Source organism: Oncorhynchus mykiss, chromosome 17 (genome assembly GCF_013265735.2).
Source record: "Oncorhynchus mykiss isolate Arlee chromosome 17, USDA_OmykA_1.1, whole genome shotgun sequence".
NCBI lineage: Eukaryota > Metazoa > Chordata > Actinopteri > Salmoniformes > Salmonidae > Oncorhynchus > Oncorhynchus mykiss.
Window position 1 is genome coordinate 62112151 of NC_048581.1, and position 26575 is coordinate 62138725.

At 44.4% G+C, this 26575-nt stretch overlaps 1 protein-coding gene across 2 annotated transcripts; it reads right to left on the reverse strand.

Annotated features, from left to right (window-relative positions):
* Positions 1 to 13: 13 nt before the first annotated feature.
* prkcda (protein kinase C, delta a) lies at positions 14 to 26575 on the reverse strand. 2 transcript variants are annotated; one of them, XM_036950383.1, is made up of 19 exons: positions 26329 to 26575; positions 20652 to 20691; positions 17058 to 17193; positions 16636 to 16835; positions 16491 to 16560; positions 15930 to 16089; positions 13696 to 13727; positions 13410 to 13495; positions 10687 to 10816; positions 10493 to 10593; positions 6704 to 6797; positions 6287 to 6417; positions 5886 to 6059; positions 5497 to 5588; positions 1876 to 1938; positions 1472 to 1610; positions 1097 to 1285; positions 856 to 984; positions 14 to 585 (listed from the first exon to the last, which is right to left on the reverse strand). In XM_036950383.1, exons 3-19 carry the CDS (start codon positions 17170 to 17172, stop codon positions 427 to 429), a joined length of 2064 nt encoding a protein of 687 aa, XP_036806278.1. In that variant the 5' UTR covers positions 17173 to 17193; positions 20652 to 20691; positions 26329 to 26575; the 3' UTR covers positions 14 to 426. The 2 variants fall into 2 exon arrangements, with proteins under 2 accessions (XP_036806278.1, XP_021424927.1); XM_021569252.2 differs by lacking the exon at positions 20652 to 20691 and having other exon boundaries at positions 15 to 585; positions 26329 to 26574.

Sequence of the window (26575 nt, forward strand, 5' to 3'; positions counted from 1 at the left end):
CACACACACACACACACACACACACACACACACACACACACACACACACACACACACACACACACACACACACACACACACACACACACACACAACCATTAAAATATAAGGCCCCTAGTACACCTGGACACTAGCATGCACACAATAACACCTATCTGTACAACAGAGGCCAATTCCTGTATAAGTTTAACTCTTATCATTTCACTAAGTAAGTACCCGAAGAGGAAACTTGTGTTTCTATTACAGTCACAAATACTGAACGTAGAACAGCTCACTCAAGTTGAAGGTTTGATCACATGAATGAAGACACCTTGACAAAGTGACCCTAAAACAGTAGTAATGTAATCCTGGCTTCACCTTTCCCCTATGACCCCAGTGATGTCACTGAGAACTAAGAGCATGGGGATTGGCTGAGAGACCCCTCCGTCACTTTTCCAAGAGGTGCTCCATCTCTGGGTTGATGAAGGAGAAGCCAGCGAAAGCTGATTGGTCCATGGAATCCATGAAGTTCTTGTCACCATGGGAGAGGCGGGGCTTCTCACTGAGGAACTCCCTGTCAAAGTTGCTGCAGTCATTTGGGGCTTTCTGTGATTGGCAGAAGAGATATGCCAATCAGAAGAGAGGATACATGATAGATGGAGACAGTAAGTGATGATTCAAATAATAAACAGCACATGCCGGATTTCTACAGAGCATTCAGTAGTTGAATTACTGTAGATCTTTGACTTGATACACGAATGGCTGTCAGTGACAGCCTCTTCTCCCCTTTGAAACTACCCCAAATATGTTATATTGTGGTAGGTCTATTACAACTGTCCTATATCATCACTATAAAACCTCATGTCTAGACCGTACCACTTTGGGTCTGAAGGGGGGTTCCACCTCCCTTTTCTCGAGGGCAGACCAGCTGATGGTTTTGAAGAAGGGGTGAACACGGATGTTACCCACGATGCCTAGCCTGCGAGTGGAGTCTCTCTCAAACAGCTGCAGGGGCGGAGGAGAGAAACACAGTGAGAAAGGGATAAAAACACACAAAGGAGGAGAGAAACAAACTCAGCGGCAGAATTGGGACACTGTATGGGGGGGGCATACAGACCCTCTCCATCAGGTCCTTGGCCTCCTTGGTGATCCAGCGAGGGTAGTGGGGCGTGTCTGTACGGATAGACTCAAACAGCTCGTCCTCATCATCACCATGGAAGGGGGACTGGCCAATCAGCATCTCGTATAGCAGCACTCCAAACGACCACCAGTCCACAGAGAAGGAGTACTTCTGACCCAGCAGGATCTAAAAGTGACAGGAAGACACAGTGAGTGATATCATCATAGTGAGACCCTCACAGTGATAGTTTTTCAAATAATACCCTATTCCCTATTAAGTGCACTACTCTGGCTCTGGTCAAAAGCAGGGTACTAAATAAGGAATAGGAATAGTTTGAGATAACGCATCCATGTATATGTCTGTGTTCCATACCTCTGGAGCGATGTAGTCAGGAGTCCCACAGAAGGTTGTAGCCTGGTTCTCCCCAAACACGTTCTCCTTACACATGCCAAAGTCTGCTATCTTTACGTGACCACTATGATCCAACATCACATTGTCCAACTTCAGGTCTCTGAGGGCAGAGAGACAAAACAAGTAAGGGAGAGTAGGAGGAAAGATAGGATGGGAAGAAAGGTGTGGTGGGGAAAGGGTGAGAGGTTGACTAGAGTTATGACAGCTAATAATCACATACTCACTGTCCCACAATGTGACACTATCACTATATCAATCCTTGGTGGAGGGGCTCTGGCCATTCTCTTTCATCTGTATGGTAATGTGATTGAGTGAGTGGTTAGTGAGTGTACATTAGAGTGCCGATGATGGTGTTTGTGACTTACCTGTAAATGATCCCTTTGGAGTGCAGAAACTGAAGGCCACAGATGATCTCAGCAGAGTAGAACCTGGAGGGAGGGAGAGAAGAAAGGAGGGAGGAAAAATAAATCTAAACATCACTACACAGTCTAGAGGTCCAGCTAGCTGGCAGCAGAGTACTACTCTATCTCTCCATCTCCCTATTGAGTTGGCCCCTGAACAATGCTGTCTGTCCCTGAGGACTCCAGTCCAGTGTGTAGCTAGCTGCATTACTGAAGATGCCATTTGTATAGAGTGGTACACAGAGGAGGCAGCTGAACAATGGCTGCATACTGTAAGGATGAATGAAACCTGAGAGATGCTCTTGGCCCAGTGGCCCCAGCCTAGCCACAGCTAAAGGATTAGCCGATCTCTGACCTGCTTTTCTTTTCACCTCTGGGGTGGAGGAACTGATTGGGCCTTGATATGGATGGAGAGATTAGGATTAAGAGACTGATTGATTGACAGGAAGTGGATTTTGTGCAGACAGGTTTCTCCCTTGACTCTCACAATCACTAACAAGTACACAGCAAATTGGCCAGTGTTACTTAGTGTTGATTTTTCAGTGTAACATTCTAGTGTTGATTCAGGAGTTACATTAACTCTCTAAGAGTGAAATTAACACTAGTGGTTTTAAAAAAAAAACAGTGTTGGTGTTAATAACATGTGTTGAGTGTGAGATTGTGATTGAGTCAGTTTTACTTTGTGGAGAGTAAAACATTCCCATCAAAACCATGCTCATCATTTTCAGATTTCCCAGCATACTGTAGTAGAGCTGTCACGTTCGTTCTAAAGATGAGTTCCACATGTTTTTAATAAAACCGAAACTCAGCAAAACAAAACAAACAAGCACAAACGAAACGTGAAGCTATACGAATAATGCAGACAGGCAACTAAACATAGAACAGATCCCACACCAGAAAGTAGGAAAAAGGCCTGCCTAAATATGATCCCCAATCAGAGACAACGATAAACAGCTGTCTCTGATTGGGAACCATATCACGCCAACATAGACATACAAAAAACCCTAGACATACAAAAACCTAGAGTACACACCCTGACCTAACCAAAATATATAGAAAACAGAGATATCTAAGGTCAGGGCGTGACAGCAGCTCAATTTTTTAAAGATTGGATATTAAAAACACAAAAAAACACAGTGAATACTACAATAAAGTCTTAAAAAACACAACAGTGAATACTATAGTATTTATACCATAGTATACTAAATCAAATCAAATCCAACTTTATTTCTCACATACACATGGTTAGCAGATATTATTGCGACTGTAGCGATTCCCCAACAACTATCTAATACACACAAATCTAGGGGTGAATGAGAATATGTACATGTAAGAATATGGATGAGAGATGGCCAAGCGGCATAGGCAAGGTGCAGTAGATGGTATAAAATACAGTATATAAACGTCCCTTTTTCAGGACCCTGTCTTTCAAAGATAATTTGTAAAAATCCAAATAACTTCACAGATCTTCATTGTAAAGGGTTTAAACACTGTTTCCCATGCTTGTTCAATGAACCGTAAACAATTAATGAACATGCACCTGTGGAACGGTCGTTAAGACTCTAACAGCTTACAGACGGTAGGCAATTAAGGTCACAGTTATGAAAACTTAGGACAATAAAGAGGCCTTTCTACTGACTCTGAAAAACACCAAAAGAAAGATGCCCAGGGTCCCTGCTCATCTGCGTGAACGTGCCTTAGGCATGCTGCAAGGAGGCATGAGGACTGCAGATGTGGCCAGAGCAATAAATTCCAATGTCTGTACTGTGAGACGCCTAAGACAGCGCTACAGGGAGACAGGATGGACAGCTGATCGTCCTCGCAGTGGCAGACCACATGTAACAACACCTGCACAGGATCAGTACATCCGAACATCACACCTGTGGGACAGGTACAGGATGGCAACAACTGCCCGAGTTACACCAGTAACACACAATCCCTCCATCAGTGCTCAAACAGTCCGCAATAGGCTGAGAGAGGCTGGACTGAGGGCTTGTAGGCCTGTTGTAAGGCAGGTCCTCACCAGACATCACCGGCAACAACGTCGCCTATGGGCACAAACCGACCCTCGCTGAACCAGACAGGACTGGCAAAAAGTGCTCTTCACAGACGAGTCGTGGTTTTGTCTGTCTCACCAGGGGTGATGGTCGGATTCGCGTTTATCGTCGAAGGAATGAGCGTTACACCGAGGCCTCTACTCTGGAGCGGGATCGATTTGGAGGTGGAGGGTCCGTCATGGTCTGGGGCGGTGTGTCACAGCATCATTGGACTGAGCTTGTTGTCGTTGCAGGCAATCTCAACGCTGTGCGTTACAGGGAAGACATGTGGTACCCTTCCTGCAGGCTCATCCTGACATGACCCTCCAGCATGACAATGCCACCAGCCATACTGCTCGTTCTGTGTGTGATTTCCTGCAAGACAGGAATGTCAGTGTTCTGCCATGGCCAGCAAAGAGCCCGGATCTCAATCCCATTGAGCACGTCTGAGACCTGTTGGATTGGAGGGTGAGGGCTAGGGCCATTCCCCCCAGAAATATCCGGGAACTTGCAGGTGCCTTGGTGGAAGAGTGGGGTAACATCTCACAGCAAGAACTGGCAAATCTGGTGGTCCATGAGGAGGAGATGCACTGTAGTACTTAATGCAGCTGGTGGCCACACCAGATACTGACTGTTACTTTTGATTTTGACACCCCCTTTGTTCAGGGACACATTATTCAATTTCTGTTAGTCACATGTCTGTTGTTGAATCTTGTTATGTGTAAATATTTGTATGAACATGTTAAGTTTGCTGAAAATAAATGCAGTTGACAGTGAGAGGACTTTTTTTTTTTACTGAGTTTACATGTGATATGAGTCATGTAAGATATGTAAACATTATTAAAGTGGCATTATTTAGAGTGCATTGTATAAAGTGACTAGTGATCCATTTATTGAAGTGGCCAATGATACATATGCATGTAGACACGCACGCGCGCACACACACACTGTGTCTGAGGGAACAGCACAATACATGCCAAATGGTGAAGAGGCAACTCTTTTTAAGAAACAGTGTGTATTTACTGTAATGTCTTAAGTGTGATTTAGTCATGGCCCACTGTGTCTGTGCCACTGGGTTAAGAGGTTAGGGTCAGTCAGTGAATACAGGTTCATTATGTTCTGAGATAGTGAAACTCATTGGAAACTCAGCAGTTTACCAATCTGTCCAAGAAACCAAACCAAGACTCCATTCTGCGATGCCAGCTTGTGTGGTGTGCAAACAAACACACGCACAATTGGTTAATGATTAATACAGCGAGAGGGTGAATATCTCTCTCTCTCTCTGAAACTGTCTAGCCCATGCTGGATCAACCGTGTCGAAGTGAATGCCTCCTCATCTCACCTGTCCTGAGCACAGAGGCTATACAGGCTCCCGAGGACTGAACATCTCCATAATCCCAAACTGAGCACCAGTTAGTTTAACATCCAGTTTCAGATACACACTCAGAAGAGCTCAACATTAACGAGACTCTGTACCTCCTCTGTGTTTGACCTCACTCAAACTATCTGAATCTATACACTATCAGTGTTTCTGACAGGTGAAACTCACGTTGCCCTGTAGAGGTCAAAGCGTCCCTTCTCCTGAATATGGAACATCAGGTCTCCTCCATTCAGATACTCCATGACAAAGAACAAGTGTTCCTGTGGACAACACGCTCAACGTCAGGCATCATAACACATAATGTATAGTCCCCAGTACAGTAGTAGTGTAATAAGCTATGAAAGCGAGTTTGTTATGCGTTTATATCACTTCTTATTGGAGACAGCTTTTGTAGACACTTATCTTTTGCTAATGCTAATCAGAAAAAAAACAACGGCTAATCTTTCTGTTGTGTTTTTGCTTCTCTTCAGCACATCACATTGCTATATGTTGCTGTAATAGCCAGATTGACACACAGTAAGAGGACCAAGGAGTGTGTGTAGGGCTAGAGTCCGTACCTTGGACTGGAAGGTGGAGTAGAGGTGTGTGAGGAAGGGGTTGTCCCAGGCCAGGGCCAGGACTCTCTTCTCCACCATGGTACACTCCACATCATCATCCATCAGAACCACGTCTTTCTTCAGAGCCTTCACCGCAAACCACTCCCCCTGACCTTTCAACTCTGCCAGCAGGACCTGGGGAGAGAAGGGTGGGGGACAGTAAGGGGAATAACATGAGAGGAAAATAACAGAATAAAGGAAAGAAGAGAAGAAGACAAGAGAAAACAAAAGAAGAGGGGTGAACCTGATTTAAATATTATATTGGTGGTAATATCGTCCCATAAAGTCTGTTGTGTCTACTGGTGTCCAGTATGTGAACTGTGCTGCTCTAGGATCCTGACTGTCTGCTGTACCAGGCTTACCTTGCCAAAGCTGCCCTTGCCCAGGACCTTGTGAAAAACAAAGTTGTCTACGTTGATGCGTGTCAGGTGGGTGAGGCGAGATGCGGGGTGAGGGCTTGAGCCCTCCCACAGCCTGGCATAGGAGGGGCCGTCTGGGGAACCCACACAGGTCATTCATTATAAAGTCATCATCCCAATCGTCATTATCATCATCATTATTATAATTAACATTACCCCTTATGGAAAAAACACACAAATTTCACAAGTGATCATGTGGAGTGTTCAAAAACACGTTTTCACATGTTAAATCGTGTTTTTTCTGTAAGGGTATATATAAAAACATATTTGTCTTCAAACAATTTACACCAACTTGATTTCAGTGAATTTAACATCACACATCATCATCAAATATGTTCATAAAATCAAACACACACTGACCATCCAGACCACCAATGGAGTTCCTAATGACTTCCTCATAGACCCCTATATCTGGGTCAGGTAGGGTTGGGTCTGAGCGCCGAGAGGAGGATTTCTGAAAAACATACAGGCGACAGATGGAGAGAGAAAATGTTTACAAAAGGGTGATGACAGGGAGAAGCAAATAAAAACACTTTCCTTTTCACCACTGACACAGCAAAGTCTTCAGTCTTAAATCAACACTAACCATGTTTCCATCCAACTTTTCTACGCGAGTGAAGTCTGATGGAAACGGTACATTTTCCAAGCCAGCCAAAAGGCCGATGGACACAATCTCTACTTCTCTCTCTCTTCATGTCTCTCTACCCCTACCTCCCACTATCGCGCTCACAGAACCGGCACCAGCCCACAACCAGGAACCAGCCACCACCACAAGAGGGAGGAGGGGGGGGCTAAACATCAGACCTTCACCCAGAGCGATCGGACAACAGGCGAATGCCATCACTGACCCCTGGATCTAGGGCTCCCTTGTGTGCCTGCTTGCTCCTCAGGTTGTCATTCCTCCCCTCTGCAGATCCAGCACCAGTCCCAGCACCAATCCAGAACCAATTGGCCAGTCCCAGCACCAGACGAGGAGGGACCAAACACCAGACCTTCAACAGGAGCGAGCGGACCACAGGGGAGTGACACAATTGACCTCTGGGTCTCGGGCAACCTTCCATGGCTGCTTGCTCCTCAGATTGTTGTTTGAATTGTTTATTATTTTGAATTTGATTTGACATTTTAACATGTAATGAATTTTGAAATAACCAAATAAATGGACCTACAATGTAACTAGTTACAGCTCTGGTTTCTCTTTATTATGCCCATCCCTGTGTGGTGGGGATGTCCTGGGGTTGTATCCCTCTCTCTACCATCTTTTTCTATCTGTCTCGCTTGTATTTGATTTGGCAGTGGCTTTACCGCAGCTGGTGCTGTTCCCCTAGTCCATGATCACTCAACACCCCGGAAGGACTGTGGAAGAAGGAAAGGTAACAGTGGCTTGACCGCGGCCCGACCTGACACCCCAGTCCACCCGACACCTGAAGGGCTTATGGATGAAGTTGAGTGGGTTGAAGTTGGATGGATGAAGTTGAGTGACTCAACCCACTTGAGTGGGTTGAGTCACTGATGTGATCTTCCTGTTTGGGTTGGCGCCCCCCCTTGGGTTGTGCCGTGGCGGAGATCTTTGTGGGCTATACTCGGCCGTGTCTCAGGATGGTAAGTTGGTGGTTGAAGATATCCCTCTAGTGGTGTGGGGGCTGTGCTTTGGCAAAGTGGGTGGGGTTATATCCTTCCTGTTTGGCCCTGTCCGGGGGTATCATCGGATGGGGCCACAGTGTCTCCTGACCCCTCCTGTCTCAGCCTCCAGTATTTATGCTGCAGTAGTTTGTGTCGGAGGGCTAGGGTCAGTTTGTTATATCTGGAGTACTTCTCCTGTCTTATCCGGTGTCCTGTGTGAATTTAAGTATGCTCTCTCTAATTCTCTCTTTCTTTCTCTCTCTCTGAGAACCTGAGCCCTATGACCATGCCTCAGGACTACCTGGCATGATGACTCCTTGCTGTCCCCAGTCCACCTGGCCGTGCTGCTGCTCCAGTTTCAACTGTTCTGCCTGTGATTATTATTATTTGACCATGCTGGTCATTTATGAACATTTGAACATCTTGGCCATGTTCTGTTATAATCTCCACCCGGCACAGCCAGAAGAGGACTGGCCTACCCCTCTTAGCCTGGTTTCTCTCTAGGTTTCTTCCTAGGTTTTGGCCTTTCTAGGGAGTTTTTCCTAGCCACCGTGCTTCTACACCTGCATTGCTTGCTGTTTGGAGTTTTAGGCTGGGTTTCTGTACAGCACTTTGAGATATCAGCTGATGTACGAAGGGCTATATAAATACATTTGATTTGATTTGAAGGAAAGGTAACAATGTCTGGACTGGGGCACGAAAATGGCTGGTCCAGTTAAGACCGGATCAAATGGAGTGGGCGGAGTCCAACACCTCCCCAGAACCATCACACTTGGGAACAACAGGTGCTCTGTCCACTACTACAGCATGCCCAAGCTATGCAGGAACTGTGGCCAACTGGGCCATCTGGCCGCAACCTGCACAGCCATCATCTGTAAGATCTGTAAAGACATCCATCCCACCTCAGACTGTATCTCAACACGCCGCTGCAACCTGTGCTGGAAAAGGGGCCACTTCCTACACTGGCAGGGAAAGGGCCATCACCACCAACCCCAACCCCACTAACCCAAATCTCAACCCCAACACCCCACCCGTCCACTAGACAACAACTCCTGAATCAACACTAGAAATGTTACACTGAAAAATCAACACTAGGTAACACTGGCCAATTTGCTGTACCAAACTTGATCTGGACATTTCTGACAAGTAATACCTCTCTTATGGTATGCAATGACTAACATGACAAGAGGAACTGATGATGCGCTAACCAATTTCGAAATTGCACCTTGTGCATTCTACTATTTCAACTCTCAAGCATGGCTGGCCTTTGGATGTACACATAGAGCTAACATTAATAATATGCATGTCAATCTCTCCTGGCTCAAAGTGGAGGAGAGAATGACTTCCTTACTACTTGTATTTGTGAGTGCTATTGATATGTTGAATGCACCAAGCTATCTGTTTAAACTACTGGCACACAGCTCGGACACCCATGCATAACCCACAAGAAATGCCACAAGAGGTCTCTTCACAGTCCCCAAGTCCAGAACAGACTATGGGAGGCGCACAGTACTACATAGAGCCATGACTACATGGAGCTCTATTCCACATCAAGTAACTGATGCCAGCAGTAAAATCAGATAAAAAAACAGATACAAGTACACCTTATGGAACAGCGGGGACTCTGAAGCAACACAAAGATAGACACATGCATACAAACAATAACATACGCAATAAACACACCCTTACACATAGATTTAGTGTTATATATAAGTGGTAGTAGAGTAGAGGCCTGAGGGCACACACTTAATATGTTGAGCAATCTGTTATGAATGTATTGTAATGTTTTTAATATGTATAACTGCCCCAATGTTGCTGGACCCCAGGAAGAGTAGATGCTGCCTTGGCAGAAGCTAACGGGGATCCATAATAAATACAAACAATTCTTATACTGCCAGAAAGATTCAAATCAAATCTCACCTTTCTGGTAAAAAAATGTATACATCGGTGATGTGCAGTCACTTTTGAGGACACAAGCTCAATTACACAGTACAAACATGATAAAAATATGAAAATATGAAAAATCATGTATGACTTTTTTCCTTTTGAAAAAAGTACGGGAATAGGGCTTTAAATTATTTAAATAATTGAAATGATTTCTAAATATACTAACAATCTAATTCTAATTGACTTACTATAATATTTCACCTGTCTTATAACTGTAAAATAAATATGATCATACTTAGTGACAGTACAAAATTGGCACCATTTCATATAACTGACGACAGCGCATTTTCTGTCCATCGTCCTCTGAGCAACGCAGAGACGCCATTCAAATGCCTGCTGACTCATTGCAACTTCAGCTTTAAGCACACATTGATTTTGGCTGTCTGTAACCAAGAGAAAGTGGTCTTGTTCAATTCCACAAAATTATTTTGTATTTTTACATGTTGAGAGCTCTAAATCCATCTGAGAACATCACAGCGAGATGACTGCTTTTGCTTGCAAGAACGTACGTCCACATACACGGGACACACAGACCACATGCCTGCACGCTTGCACATACACACAACAAACTCTCTCACTTACCTGGCTGACTTGAGTAAGCGCTTCAGCTAGTAGTTTCTGGTTGATTCCACAAAGGTTGGCCACTTTATCCTGACACTTATGATGCACATTCATGGCACAATCTACAAGAGAATAGAAAGAGTTACAGTATACTGTATAGGTAAATACAATGACAACACAAACACAACAGACACAGCACACACACAGCTCCTTACCTTCACACTTGAGGCCCTGTTTGACCAGGCCCCACAGCAGACTGCCACAGTGGTCACAGAAGGTGGGACTCATGTAGTTGTGGTTCTTGAAGCGGTGTGGCATGTCAATCTTAAAGCGCTCCTTCTGGAACTGTGATGGACACACACACAACTCATCAACACCCAGATCCATCGGTACCAACTGGGGGCAAAACACCCGCCTGCGAGGGTACCTCATGGCCCTGCGCACCTGTCTCATCATCCCCATTTCTCTTCCTCTCTCTCTCTCTGTCTCTCTCTCTCCTGCCATGCTCTCTCCCCCTCTCCTTTTGTTTTGCATCCCGTGGTGTGATGCTTCCTGTAGTAGTGTCCGTGGGGTTCCTTAGAAGGCCACAGACTGACAGACACACTTTCTCTTGGTCTCCTCTCCTGCTCTATCTCTAGTCTACAGATGGCCTTATTTAAGCCCCTCTCTCACTCAGAACATGCCCCTTCTCACCACTCCTCAGGTGTGAGTGAATGCAGAATCCCTCACTTTTGAATGTAACTAAGCTCAGTTATCTGTGCTCTTTTGTCCACTCTATTGATTAATATTGACTGGAATGTGAGGGGACCTCATCCGATTGGTTGCAGGTCTGATTGATGCCTGCTAGTTTGGACTCTGACCCTATGACACTTCGACAGCTAATGGCATCACAGCTACACACTAAAAACAAATGGTTCTATATAGTTACAAATAATGGTTATTTGGCTGTAACCATAGCAGAACACATTTTGGTGCTATATGGAACCTTTTGTTGAAGGTTCTATAAAGAAACATGTTTAAGTTTCTAAATATAATCTGTATGGAGCTATAAAGAACCCTTTCCTAATGTTCTATAAAACAGGGTTTCCTAAACTCGGTCCTGGGCCCCCCCTTGGTGCACATTTTTGTTTTTGCCTGTGCACTACACAGCTGATTCAAATAATTAACTAATCATCAAGCTTTGATTATTTGAATCAGCTGTGTAATGTGAGGGCAAAAAAAACGAAAAGTGCACCAAGGGGGGGCCCAGGACCGAGTTTAGGAAACCCTGCTATGGTTACAACCCTTTTTGGGGTTATATAGAACCCTTTTTTTTATGGAGAATGGTTCTACAAAGAACCTTTCTCAATCTCAAAGATTATTTGTAGAACCAGAGAGTTTATTTATTTATTTTGGTGTAATAGCCATATCATATTGTAAAAAATCCATAGATGTTATTATTGTGTTTATTAACAAATTGAATCAGGTGTGCTAACTCTGGAACGGCTGGGGGTCCCTGAGGAGATCATTGAGAACTACTGACTTCTCAATTGACACAAGGCCATACGTGAGTCTTTTACAAGACACAGTAACTGACCATAGTCATATACACTGAGTATACCAAACATTAGGAACACCTCCCTAATATTGAGTTATATCCCCCCTTTTGCCCTCTGTACACCCTCATGGTGTCGAAAACATTCCAAATGGATGTTGGCTGGATGTCCTTTGGGTGGTGGACCATTTTTGAAACACACAGGAAAATGTTGAGCATGAAAACCCCAGCCGCGTTGCAGTTCTTGACAAAAACCTGTGCACCTGGCACCGACCCCTCCTGTCTCAGCCTCCAGTATTTATGCTGCAATAGTGTATGTGTCGGGGGGCTAGGATTAGTCTGTTGTATCTTGAGTATTTCTCATGTCTTATCCGGTGTCCTGTGTAAATTTAAGTATGCTCCCTCTAATTCTCTCTCTCTGAGAACCTGAGCCCTAGGACCATGCCTCAGGACTACCTGGCATGATAACTCCTTGCTGTCCCCAGTCCACCTGGTCATGCTGCTGCTCCAGTTTCAACTGTTCTGCCTGCGGCTATGGAACCCTGACCTGTTCACCAGACGTGCTACCTTGTCCCGGACCTGCTGATTTGGACTCTCTCTCTACCGCACCTGCTGTCTCTAACTCTGAATGATCGGCTATGAAAAGCCAACTGATATTTACCACTGAGGTGCTGACCTGTTGCACCCTCTACAACCACTGTGATTATTATTATCTGACCCTGCTGGTCATCTATGAACATATGAACATCTTGGCCATGTTCTGTTATAATCTCCACCCGGCACAGCCACAAGAGAATTGGCCACCCCTCAGAGCCTGGTTCCTCTCTAGGTTTCTTCTTAGATTCCTGACTTTCTAGGGAGTTTTTCCTAGCCACCGTGCTTCTACACCTGCATTGCTGCTGCTTGGGGTTTAAGCTGGGTTTCTGTACAGCACTTTGTGACATTGGCTGATGTAAAAAGGGCTTCATAAATACATTTGATTGATTAAAATTTGATTACAACCATACCCCATTCAAAGGGACTTACATTTCTTTATTTTTTCCCATTCACTCTCTGAATGGCACACACACGCAATCCATGTCTCAACTGTCTCAAGGCTTAAAAATCCATCTTTAACCTGTCTTCTCCCTTTCATCTACACTGAAATAGATTTACCAAGTGACATCAATAAGGGATCATAGCTTTCACCTGGTCAGTCTATGTCATGGAAAGAGCAGGTGTAGTTAACGTTTTGTATAATCAGTGAATAACATGTAATAGCCTAACTAAACAGATTAGATAAACTGGAATGATACTCACACTCACGGTTGCAGGGAGAGGGAGAAAACTCCACGTTGGACTGACACAGGACAAGTAAATAAGGAAATGTCCTAATCAATGAATGAATAAGTAGTCCCAACGTACCACAGTCTCCCGGCTGTTGGCGGCCGTGCCCGTACACCTGCCAATGATCTTGTCGATGCATTTCTTGTGGATGGCTGCATTGCATTCTGGGAGAGAAGGGATATGGAGTATATTGATGGCAGGTGAGCACCGTTCATACAGGCAGATATGAAAGTCACTGGTAGTGCTGTATAGTCTGCCCTGCAGTGTGGGAGTGGTCATAACTACAGTGTTTATAATGTGTATCTATGATGTTGTGTGCAGTGGTTTGTATAGCAGTAGGTTGTCCATGTTATTGTACACTTACGTCTGCACTTGTAGCCTTGCTTGTTGAGGCCCCTGTAGAATACAAAGGTATAGGAGTGAGAGACTATGGAGGGCCAGTGAAGATGATGATCACCTAATGATTAGGTGTTGTGCTGATGATGAAAGGAGATAAAGTGAGAATGGAGTACATACTGTACAGTCACAACCAAAATTATTGGCAGCCTTGATAAAGACGAGCAAAGAAGATTGTATAAAATAAAGAACATAAATACTGAGCTATTTTGTATGCAAAAAATATGGGGAAATTATATTATTTCATACTAATACAATTGCTCGGAGAAAAAACTTTTTTTAGTCATAAAATAAAATCTAAAAAAAAGATACTTGGCAGAATTATTGGCAGCCCTAACGATTCTCATGAATAAAATCGAACAAAATTGAATCTGCATTAACATTCAGCTTTGTTTGAAGTGAATTTCTGCTTAAGGAACTGTTTGTGGCCTTTCAGGGCTTCCTGTTTCACTGGGGTTAAAGAAGTTGGTCCACTTGTCATCCATCACCATGGGGATAGGCAAAGAACTCGCTAATGAAAAGAGACAAATGGTTTTTGACTTTCATAAAATCAGGCAATGTGTACAAAAAAAACAGACTGAAAAAAACAAACAAATATACAGCTTACCACTATTAGGGAAACAATGAAGAAGTTTATAACCACTGAAACAGTGGATTACTTGCCTGGAAGTGGACCCACGTGTATCTCGTCCCCACGCACAGTGAGGAAGATGGTTTGGGAGGCAAAGAAAAGAGCAATGGCAACAGTTGGAGAATTACAGAACTTGGTCACATCCTGGGGTTGCCAAGTCTCCAAATCTAGAATTAGACGCCACCTCCATGCCAATAGACTATTTGGAAAGGTTGCCATAGAAAAGCCTTTATTGAGAGAAACCAACAAATGTAAACGCCTAGAGTTTGGTAAACGCCATTGGCACTTGGATTAGAACCAGGTGCTATGGTCAGATGAGACACAAATAGAGCTCTTTGGCCACACACACCAGTGGTGGGTTTGGCCTTGAAAGAAGGATGCATATGCAGAAAATAACTGCATGCCTACTGTAAAATATGGTATATTGATGTTATGGGGCTGTTTTGCTTCCACATGAGGCTGTTTTGCTTCCACTGGTCATGGGGCCTTGTTGGGCAGTCCATATGCGCAGACCGAAGAATATCAAGGATCTGGAAAGATGCTGTATGGAGGAATGGACTAACATCCCTCCCAATGTGTTCTTCAATCCCATAAAACATTATAGAACAAGGCTAAGTGCCGCTATTTTTGCTAGGGGAGGGTGCACAAAGTATTGAAAACAGGGGTGCCAATAATTTTGATAGCCATCTTTTTCTCAGAGCAGTTGTATTAGTATTTTTTGGAGCATACAATACAGCTCAGTATTTGTATGCTGTTGATTTTATACACTCTTAGAAAAAAAAGGTGCTATCTACAACCTACTGTAAAAGAGTGAACCCTTTGAAGTGCCCTTTTGGTTTCTACATAGAACCCTTTCCACATTGGGTTCCATATGAAACCCAAAAGGGTTCTACTTGGAACCAAAAAGGGTTCTCCTATGGAGACAAGAAGTCTTTTGGAAGCCTTTTTTTCTAAGAGTGTACAGTATGTTTTGCTAATCTTTATCAAGGTTGCCAATAATTGTGGTTGTGACTGTAGCTGACAGTTGAGCACTGTTTATACAGCAGCAAACGGAGACTCTGTCACCGTCTCTACAGACACCACCTATTCTAGTAGAACACAACACACTACAGCACTTGAAAATAAATTACTAGCAGTGTAAGCGGTGCTGATTTTGCAAATACACTGCTAAATGTTGTGCTGGTATTTCCACACAATGCAGGATTTCTGACCCACTTCCTTAGCCACCAACCCTAAGTCTAAAGTTAGATAGATAGGACACCTGCATTGCTTGCTGTTTGGGGTTTTAGGCTGGGTTTCTGTACAGCACTTTGAGATATCAGCTGATGTACGAAGGGCTATATAAATACATTTGATTTGATTTGAGATAGGAGGAGATTACTAAGACATTATCTAATATTATCTCCCCACTCAGTCTCTCAGCATGAAGTAGACCGACCAAGACGTTGCCACTTAAATTAGATGAATGGAACCGATATTAAAATGGGTAAATATTGAATCACTTCTGTTAGCAAAAAGCGAACAGATAATAGGAGTAAGAGCCAGATGGCTGGACAGACTGAATAACTGACCAGACAAACTCTCTGCAGACGGAGCAGAAGGTGGGCTGTCTGAAGAAGGTGGCGATGAACTCGTGACATTTGACCTCGTGGATCTTGGCCTGTTTGATGGCTCCTCGCCTGCGGTTTATGGTGGGCCCCCCTTCCTCCTCCTTCGTGGGCAGCTTGCCCTCTATGGGTGACAGGGAGAGAAGTGTCAGTGAAGCGCTACAATTTAGAAACATGAATGTAACGTTAGGAACAGTAGGGACAACATTTGGAGTGCCTGGTCCACTGTTAGTATGAGAAAACAGGCAAAACCTTATATAGGAAAGCCAAGAATAGAGAACTATGTTTAGAAAACCGGGATTCATATACAAGACCTGTACATGACTGCAAGAATGTGTGTGCTGTGCTGTCTGCTCTGTCTGTATTCAAGAAGTAAGTGCAGTGAACAGATGAGAACCAAGGGAACAGACAGAAGGCTTCAGTGTGACAAACATCACATAAAAGATACATTCAAAACAGGCCAGGTAGGAAGGGAAAAGTGGAGGATGAGAAGAAGAGAGGTGGGCTTTGTCTCCTGACTCTCACCTGTATCAGTTGCTCCCTCCAAGAAGAACTGCACTGCCATCATCACCTTCCCTGAGGGCTGCAGGTCCACCTGAACACAAACAATCTGTAAATTAGACACATAATTCAGGCAGGAAGGTAGAGAATCCGACTGCAGACCTCCTACCCAAAATTCAGCACGGCCGTTGCCCTTTTTGCAGCGCTCGGCAAGGACGGACACGCCCACTGTGACCTCGGCCAATGGCTCCTCGGCAGTCTTCATCAGCAGCACCTGCAAGACACGCCCCTCGTAGATGTGGGCGTCGAAGCTGGCCTTCCAGGCTGGGAACATGGTGGGCTTCCTCTGAACCAGGGTCTTACCACGCTCTGGAGAGAAGGAGGGAAAGAGGGGGAAGGAGAGAGAAAGGTTAGATAAAGGTTAAAAAGATAAGATAAGAGACTGATTTTTCATACTCTTGTGTAACAATCAAAAAATTTGCACATCTGTACCACACTGGTTACAGGTTACAATGTGATTCTATGGGACAATGGAACTAAAATAGTCCTACTATAACACAGTAATAACTACAGTAATAGTCAGATTCTCACCGGTGGTGAGGGCCTCCTTCATCTTGATGGCACAGAAGGGGGGATCAGAAGGGGCCAGCGGAGACAGCACACCCAGGTCGTAGGAGTTGAAGGCAATCCGCAAGAAGGGCGCCATGGTGATGTGTCACTGGGCCACCTGTTCAAAGACATGGCCAAGCAGAATGTAACCACGGCAACATATTTGCAGTGACATGTCCGTCACTCAGCCTCCTGTTCATACGCACATGACAGCCGTGATTCAGTAACATCACCATCTGTTATGAGGGGTATGCACACACGCACGCAGGCACGCGCATGCAAACACACACATCCACCAGCATCAGTCACATGCTACTAATGTGGATAATTGTTTCATTCATTGTTTCATGAGTCAAAAGTTTGGACACACCTACTCATTTGAGGGTTTTTCTTTATTTTACAATTTTCTACATTGTAAAATAATAGTGAAGACATCAAAACTATGAAATAACACATATAGAATCATGTAGTTACCAAAAAAAGTGTTAAAGAAATCAAAATATATTTTATAGTTGAGATTCTTCAAAGTAGCCACCCTTTGCCTTGATGACAGCTTTGCACACTCTTGGCATTCTCTCAACCAGCTTCATGTGGTGTGCTTTGATAAAAGTTAATTTGTGGAATTTCTTTCCTTCTTAATGCGTTTGAGCGAATCAATTGTGTTTTGACAAGGTAGGGGTGGTATACAGAGTATAGCCCTATTTGGTAAAAGTGTCACAACCTGATCCGTTTCAACCGTCCTTGTGCTTGTCTCCACCCCCCCAGGTGCCGCCCATCTTCCCCATTATTCCCTGTATATTTATACCTGTGTTTTCTGTCTGTCTGTGCCAGTTTGTCTTGTTTGTCAAGTGAACCAGCGTTTTTTCTCCTAGCTCAAGTCAATCCAGCTGTTTTATTGCAGCCTGTTTTTCTCGTCCTCATGGTTCTGACCCTTGCCTGTCCTGGCTCTGAGCCCGCCTGCCTGACCATTCTGCCTGCCCTTGACCTCGAGCCTGCCTGCTGCCCTGTATCGTTTTGGACTCTGACCTGGTTATGAACTCTCGCCTGTCCTGGCTCTGAGCCCGCCTGCCTGACCATTCTGCCTGCCCTTGACCTCGAGCCTGCCTGCTGCCCTGTATCGTTTTGGACTCTGACCTGGTTATGAACTCTCGCCTGTCCTGGCTCTGAGCCCGCCTGCCTGACCATTCTGCCTGCCCTTGACCTCGAGCCTGCCTGCTGCCCTGTATCGTTTTGGACTCTGACCTGGTTATGAACTCTCGCCTGTCCTGGCTCTGAGCCCGCCTGCCTGACCATTCTGCCTGCCCCTGACCTCGAGCCTGCCTGCTGCCCTGTATCGTTTTGGACTCTGACCTGGTTATGAACTCTCGCCTGTCCTGGCTCTGAGCCCGCCTGCCTGACCATTCTGCCTGCCCCTGACCTCGAGCCTGCCTGCTGCCCTGTATCGTTTTGGACTCTGACCTGGTTATGAACTCTCGCCTGTCCTGGCTCTGAGCCCGCCTGCCTGACCATTCTGCTTGCCCCTGACCTCGAGCCTGCCTGCTGCCCTGTATCGTTTTGGACTCTGACCTGGTTATGAACTCTCGCCTGTCCTGGCTCTGAGCCCGCCTGCCTGCTGCCCTGTATCGTTTTGGACTCTGACCTGGTTATGAACTCTCGCCTGTCCCCAACCTGCCTTTTGCCTACTCCTTGGATTATAATAAATACCAGAGCTCAAACCATCTGCCTCCCGTGTCTACATCTGGGTCTCGCCTTGTGTCGTTATAAAAGACCAAGTCCATATGATGGCAAGCTAAAATAAGCAAAGGAAAATGACCATCATTACTTTAAGACATGAAGGTCAAAAAAAAAAAAGTCGGGAAAATTTCAAGAACTTTGAAAGTTTCTTCAAGTGCAGTTGCAAAAACCACCAAAGCACTATGATGAAACTGACTCTCATGAGGACCGCCACAGGAAAGACCCAGAGTTACCTCTGCTGCAGAGGATAAGTTCATTACAGTTAACCGTCTCTCACAACGACCACCACAGGAAAGGAAGACCCAGAGTTACCTCTGCTGCAGAGGATAAGTCATCAGAGTTACCAGCCTCAGAAATTGCAGCCCAAATAAATGCATCACAGAGTTCAAGTAACAGACACATCTCAACATCAACTGTTCAAAGGAGACTGTGTGAATCAGGCCTTCATGGTCAAATTGCTGCAAAGAAACCACTACTCAAGGCCATCAATAAGAAGAGACTTGCTTGGGCCAAGAAACACGAGCAATGGACATTAGACCGGTGGAGATCTGTCCTTTGGTCTGATGAGACCAAATTGGAGATTTTTTGTTCCAACTATCGTGTCTCTGTGAGACACAGAGTAGGTGAATGGATGATCAGCTCATGTGTGGTTCCCACTGTGAAGCATGGGGGAGGAGGTGTGATGGTTGGGGATGCTTTGCTGGTGACACCGTCAGTGATTTATTTAGAATTCAAGGCACACTTAACCAGCATGGTTATCAGAGCATTCTACAGCGATACGCCATCCCATCTGGTTTGTGCTTAGTGGGACTATCATATGTTTTTCAACAGGACAATGACCCAAAACACATCCTCAGATTGTGTAAGGGCTATTTGACCAAGTAGAGTGATGGAGTGCTGCATCATATGACCTGGCCTCCACAATCATCTGACCTCAACCCAATTGAGATGGTTTGGGATGAGTTGGACCGCAGAGGGAAAGAAAAATAGCCAACAAGTGCTGAGGATATGTGGGAACTCCTTCAAGACAGTTGGAAAAGCATTCCAGGTGAAGCTGGTTGAGAGAATGCCAAGAGTGTGCAAAGCTGTCATCAAGGAAAAGGGTGGCTACTTTGAAGAATCTCAAATATAAAATATATTTTGATTTGTTGAACACTCTTTTGGTTACTACATGATTCCATATGTGATATTTCAGTTTGATCTATTCACTATTATTCTGCAATGTAGAAAATAAACAAAAATAAAGGACCCTTGAATGAGTAGGTGTGTCCAAACTTTTGACTGGTACTGTATGTATCCATATGTGTGTATATTACAGGAGGCTGGTGAGGGGAGGACGGCACATAGTAATGTCTGGAATGGAGTCAATGGAATGGCATCAAACACATAGAGCTATTCATTTTACAGTAATGGTTCTATGTATTAACAGTTAACAAGTTATAAATGGTTAATAGTGAATAACAAAGTTCATTTAACTCAACTATGGAAAGAAAATGTATCTGCTTTATCTAGGATGGGAAATCTTAAGTAGATTTTGTGTTCTTAGCGAAGGTAAAACTATGTATTTACTCTTATGTGTTTGATACCATTCCATTAATTCCATTCCAGCCATCACTATGAGCCCGTCCTCCCCAATTAAGGTGCAACCAGCCACCCGTGGTGCAACCAGCCACTATTTATGTGAGTGAGTATATTTGTGTGTGTGTGTGAGTGCGTATGTGGGATAGTGTGTGTGTGCGTGCGTGTGTCAGTGAGTGTGCGTGCGTGCGTGAGTGAGTGAGTGAGTCTAGTTAGCGAGTGAGAGTATGGGTGTGTATGAGAAATAAAGATATTCTGAGTCACCTTAACAAACAGAAACTCTTTCTGTGACATAGGCCTAAACCTACGAATGAGAAACGGAGCTGAGTCAACGCCCTTCTCACATATCTCACATCCACTTGACTTTAACCTTACCTTAGGTTCAACTTAAACTCTGATGGTTCAATCTCACATTAGAAGAACCCTAATCCAAACCAACACACACACATAGCCTACAATAGGAACACAGAAAACATGGCATTTAAGCACTTCGGTCAAGAACAGCTTCATTTATAATTTTGTCAGTGAGAATGTGTGTATGGTGTGAAATGATAGTAGCAGGTGTTGAAGAATGTGTGTGTGTGATCTCTGTGATTCTCTCTGAGTGTACTGTAGCTCTGGTACTGAAGGTATTTCCCTGCATCCTGGGAGGGAGCAAGTCTCAACAAGTCCAAAGTCTAAAGAGGGCTCCTCAACAACATTCCTGTGTTTCTGTTCCCCAGCTTTACACCACCACCCATACACGTCAAAAATATGTCAGAAGACAAAGAAATGATGGCAAAAACAAGGAAAGAAAAAAGAGAAAAAGTAAGAGAGGACAGAAAAATGACAGACAGAGGAATGACATTCAGCATGTATTAAAGCAGGAGTCGATGTGTTCAAGCTTTGAGCTGTGATGATTCCGGGTGTTGATCAATAATAAACTGTGTGTGTGTGTGTGTGTGTGTGTGTTACCAGGCAATCAGATATTGGTGCCAGCCGCACCAATGTATCGGAAGGAAACACCGTTCAACTGACGACCAAGGTCAACCTGCAAGTGCCCGGCCTGCCACAAGGAGTCACTAGAGCGCGATGAGCCAAGTAAACCCCCCTCCCCGGCCAAACCCTCCCCTAACCTGGACGACACTGGGACAATTGTGCACCGCCCTATAGGACTCCCGATCACGGCCAGTTATGATACAGCCTGGGATCAAACCCAGGTCTGTAGTGACACCTCTAGCACTGTGATGCAGTGCCTTAGACCGCTGTGCCACTCAGAAGGCCCGATCATTTTTTAAAACATGAAATGCTCTATGCATTATGTGGATTGAATGCTGCAACAACACAGAATAAAACAATGAATAAAAGTCCCATGATGGTAGTTACCATTACTGCTTATCACTTATTAACCATCACTTATTGACATGACTTTATTTTAATAAAATATTTCAGTTGTTGTGTATATTACATTTGTTTTATTTGCTGACTTTATTATTTCATTCCAAGTCATCTCATCTCATCTCATCTCATCATCTCATCTCTGTACACCTGCTGTCTATGCTGTCTGACAAAATCACTATTTTATTAGTTATTCAAAGTAAATAAAGCATACTTTTATGACTGTTGAAAACCTACCAGCAATCACTTAGATCATGTATTTTCAGGTAGAGATACCCCACGAAGAAACTGCTCTGTACATCAGTAGCATGTGAGTGAGGGGTGAGCGTGTGTAAACTGCTCTGTACATCAGTAGCATGTGAGTGATGGGTGAGCGTGTGTAAACTACTCTGTACATCAGTAGCATGTGAGTGATGGGTGAGCGTGTGTAAACTGCTCTGTACATCAGTAGCATGTGAGTGAGGGGTGAGCGTGTGTAAACTGCTCTGTACATCAGTAGCATGTGAGTGAGGGGTGAGCGTGTGTAAACTGCTCTGTACATCAGTAGAATGTGAGTGATGGGTGAGCGTGTGTAAACTGCTCTGTACATCAGTAGCATGTGAGTGATGGGTGAGCGTGTGTAAACTGCTCTGTACATCAGTAGCATGTGAGTGATGGGTGAGCGTGTGTAAACTGCTCTGTACATCAGTAGCATGTGAGTGATGGGTGAGCGTGTGTAAACTGCTCTGCACATCAGTAGCATGTGAGTGATGGGTGAGCGTGTGTAAACTGCTCTGTACATCAGTAGCATGTGAGTGATGGGTGAGCGTGTGTAAACTGCTCTGTACATCAGTAGCATGTGAGTGATGGGTGAGCGTGTGTAAACTGCTCTGTACATCAGTAGCATGTGAGTGATGGGTGAGCGTGTGTAAACTGCTCTGTACATCAGTAGCATGTGAGTGATGGGTGAGCGTGTGTAAACTGCTCTGTACATCAGTAGCATGTGAGTGATGGGTGAGCGTGTGTAAACTGCTCTGTACATCAGTAGCATGTGAGTGATGGGTGAGCGTGTGTAAACTGCTCTGTACATCAGTAGCATGTGAGTGATGGGTGAGCGTGTGTAAACTGCTCTGTACATCAGTAGCATGTGAGTGAGGGGTGAGCGTGTGTAAACTGCTCTGTACATCAGTAGCATGTGAGTGATGGGTGAGCGTGTGTAAACTACTCTGTACATCAGTAGCATGTGAGTGATGGGTGAGCGTGTGTAAACTGCTCTGCTATGTATCCTCTTGATCGCACATCCTTCTGTCTCTTACGTAGCAGGAGTAAAATAAACTCAGACCGTACAAGTAGACGCAAAATGGATTATGGTCATTGTAGTTAATTCTGATGTTTTCTGCGCTAAACTATGTAAAACATTGGCCTGTTGGAAACTACAACTCACTACTATATCACACAGTTCTGGCATGATCTAATTTATCTCCAGAAAAGGTGCAGCGCAGTGTGCACATTGAGCTCACATTAAAAAAACGAACTAAATGGAATTCAAATAGGTTGGTCAATTAGTTGTTTAAAAAACTAAAAATAACTGATATTTCGGTTAATCGCTCAGCACTATAATCTTGTCCACCAGCCGGTTCTCTCTCTCTCTCTGTATGTGGTAGCAATGAGCCTGGCTGTGAGCTCATATTCCTTTCCATATCGCTTTCTTTCTTCCTCCTCTCCCATCGCCTGTGTCCACTGTCCACCTCCCTCTCCAAACACTTTGTTTGTTTATAGTATGACAATCTAGTGAATCACAGCAACTGTGTTGAATAAACATATGCATATTGTCCCAATGCAGTCATGCATTCACACATCATCCCCTTCTGACTCACAGACAGCTGACTGACAGCACCTCAGACAATGACATCACACAGCTGTGCTACAGTACACTGGCCATCATTAGCCTGGCAAACTGTGGCAGAGCTTTTTGGTAAATGACTAGCGCAGACTGGAAACATGTAAGTTACTAGTCAGCCATGGGTAGCCAGGTGTATTTACAAGGCTGTAGAGGATTCTATTACAGCACACAACGAAACTGTGATAAATAAGCATCACACATCCTATCAAATCACGTGGGTCTTAAAGCTGGACTCATTAGCAGTGAAACTGCCATGTCCATTTGCGATATCACAACAAAGACAGTTCTTCCCCATTGGACATCATTGCACATGTGGGAAAACAGAGTTTATATTCCATTTTTGTTTTACCAATATGCTGGATGCTCCTTTCCTCCTTCCATAAACAAAACAAAAACAGTAACAAATGCGCCTGGGGCGACCATTGGCGCTGTTTCACCTAATGTGGATTCCAGCTTTAAACCGAACACTAATAGTGTGTCTGCTTGCGTGCGTGCGTGCGTGCGTGCGTGCGTGAGCGCATGTGTGGGCGGAGTGTGAAACTGTGTGTTAGTCCAAACTTTTATGTAGAGAATACAGATCTGGACAGGGAAGTGAAGCATCATTGCATCATCACCCTGTGGAGATCAAACAACGCAACAACGGTAGACTCATGCTAGTAGACATGCAAGCACACACACCATACACAGAGACAAACACTTATTATAGCTGAGAGACCGTCACACAAGCTTAAATAACCCCTCTGACACACACACACACACACACTAGTGAGACAGCAGTCCTGGAACAAGCTCATACGATCTATGGCAGTCATGGTTATTTCTTTCACAGCAGACCACTTCTAGTAGACCCTGCAGGAGACAAGACCTGTAGTAGACTGTAGAGGACCTGGACTCTAATCTCCTCCTTCGTAACTCAAGGCTACTGGGCCAGTAGTGTACTGTACAATTTTCACTTGGGACATGTCCCCCCACATTCTGAAATTGCATTTGTCCCCCCCCCACATTCTGAAATTGCATTTGTCCCCCCCCCCCCAGTTTTATCATTAAAATGTGATCCAAAACGAAGCCAGGGTGTGCTTTAGGACCATGCGGACGCCTCAGAGCGGTCTGGTAGGCTGTTTGGAGTGTTCATCTGACCTGATAAAAATATATATATGTCCCCGTCCACCTTTTGTGTTACCATCTATAGTGCAATTGATCCTATAAAGTTGAAGTCTGTCACCAAACCAACGGGCGAGAACAAATACTTATGATCTAACAGAGAGACCGAGATGAAGGGAGAGAGGGAGAGATGGATGAACGGAGAGCGAGCGGTAATGACTACAGGCCTTCTTACACAGACTCATAACTCAAAATCTAATGGGGCCATTCAAAGTGACCACTATTCAGCCTGTTAATCTATGACATAACATCTCCAGTGCAGTCACAGCCAAAGCCATGCAGCTAGTGAGCTGAACAATGTTCCAGTCGGGGTATGATCTTCTGATTGTTGAGCAGCGCAAATAAACACGCACGCACACTCACACAATGGGCAACACTCCAGGCAATGAAAGTGAAGCGTATGGATAAAGCTGATCACCCTCTGTGATGGAGGCTGCAACACGATGATCAGTCCAGTCTTTATAGTGGGACACAACGGAATAAGATATTAAAGAGTCCATTTACTCCATGCACCGGAACACACACACACACACGCACACACACACACACACACACACACACACACTTCCTTTTGAGAAGAATGAGATCAGTGTCTTCAACATCATCATCTGATCAGTTCAAGTTGGTCAACAGCTGGGTGTGCAGAGATCATGTCTCCTTCTTGTTTCATCTTTGCACTGTTAGTTGGATGTGAATGTGCTTCACCAAATCCAGTAGGCATTGTGATTGGGCCCAGTGGTGACTCACAATGCAACATGAAAGGGGGATTCCCTTAGCAAGCAAACCTGCATACAAAAGGGCCCCGGGGGACCAAAGTTTCACAGTCAAGTACCTTTCATTTCAACAGTTATTAGCCAACAACAAACATGCAGAATTGGTCATGAAATGTAAAGTAATTGGGAAATGAATTGAACAGTGTTGATAAGTGGATGCCTTTAAAACGGTTTCTCCATCAATGCCTTCTCACTGGGCACAGACATCAATTCAACGTGTCGTGATCTTGAGAAACTCCAGAGCGCTTTGGAAGCAAGGTAGGCTATTATGTACAGTATCATCACTCTTTTCTACAAATAGAAAATAATAGTTTCTTGATGTCTCATAATTGAGAAAAGTCTGGATTTCAATGACAGTCTGTTCATAAAAAGACCCCGGCGTTTACAGTTTAGAAACATTTGAAGTATTCGTCAAGGCCAACGTTCTCTTGAAGGATTCATTCGTCTCTTGCACGTCATGAAACTGTAGGTTACTGTGTAATTTTTTTTATCTGGAATGTGGCGCATGTCAGTGCCCGCCATAAACAACAGATAACATTACAGTTGTAGGCTAGTACTCGAAATACTAGTACGCTATTCACGCAAGTGCAACTACTAGTAAAAAGTATAAAAGCTATTTAAGCATTCAATAATCAACCCTGAAAAACTTCTCAAACTAGGTTGCAAAACGCAACAAAACCGAAAAAAGTTACAAAAATATATTTCCTCAATTGGCCGAATGACCGAAAGTCATTTTCCGTTGACTTACCTCGTCTTGCAAACGTGTGGATTATTTCTTGTTTCGTGAGTTTTCTTGTTCTTGTCTTCCCTTCAGTTTCTCGTCTGTGATTCCGTCGATCGAGGAAGTAAGCTACTGCTCGCTTGCTCTCAGGCTTCTCCGCAGACTGTAGCGAAGTGACGTCGACCATACACACACACGCACGCACACACACACGCACGCACTATACTGCACTGCACTGCGGATGCAGAAGTCTTTGCGGCAACCCAGAATACAC

What these genes read in the sequence shown, in the direction of transcription:
- prkcda (XM_036950383.1), bottom strand. Translation starts at nt 17,172, where the DNA reads ATGGCGCCCTTCTTGCGGATTGCCTTCAACTCCTACGACCTGGGTGTG. An exon ending in GCAAGGGCAGCTTTGGCAAG is followed by an intron (nt 6,060 to 6,286) that starts GTAAGCCTGGTA and finishes TTCTCTCCCCAG; the next exon opens with GTCCTGCTGGCAGAGTTGAA. An exon ending in CCAAGGACCTGATGGAGAGG is followed by an intron (nt 985 to 1,096) that starts GTCTGTATGCCC and finishes CCGCCCCTGCAG; the next exon opens with CTGTTTGAGAGAGACTCCAC.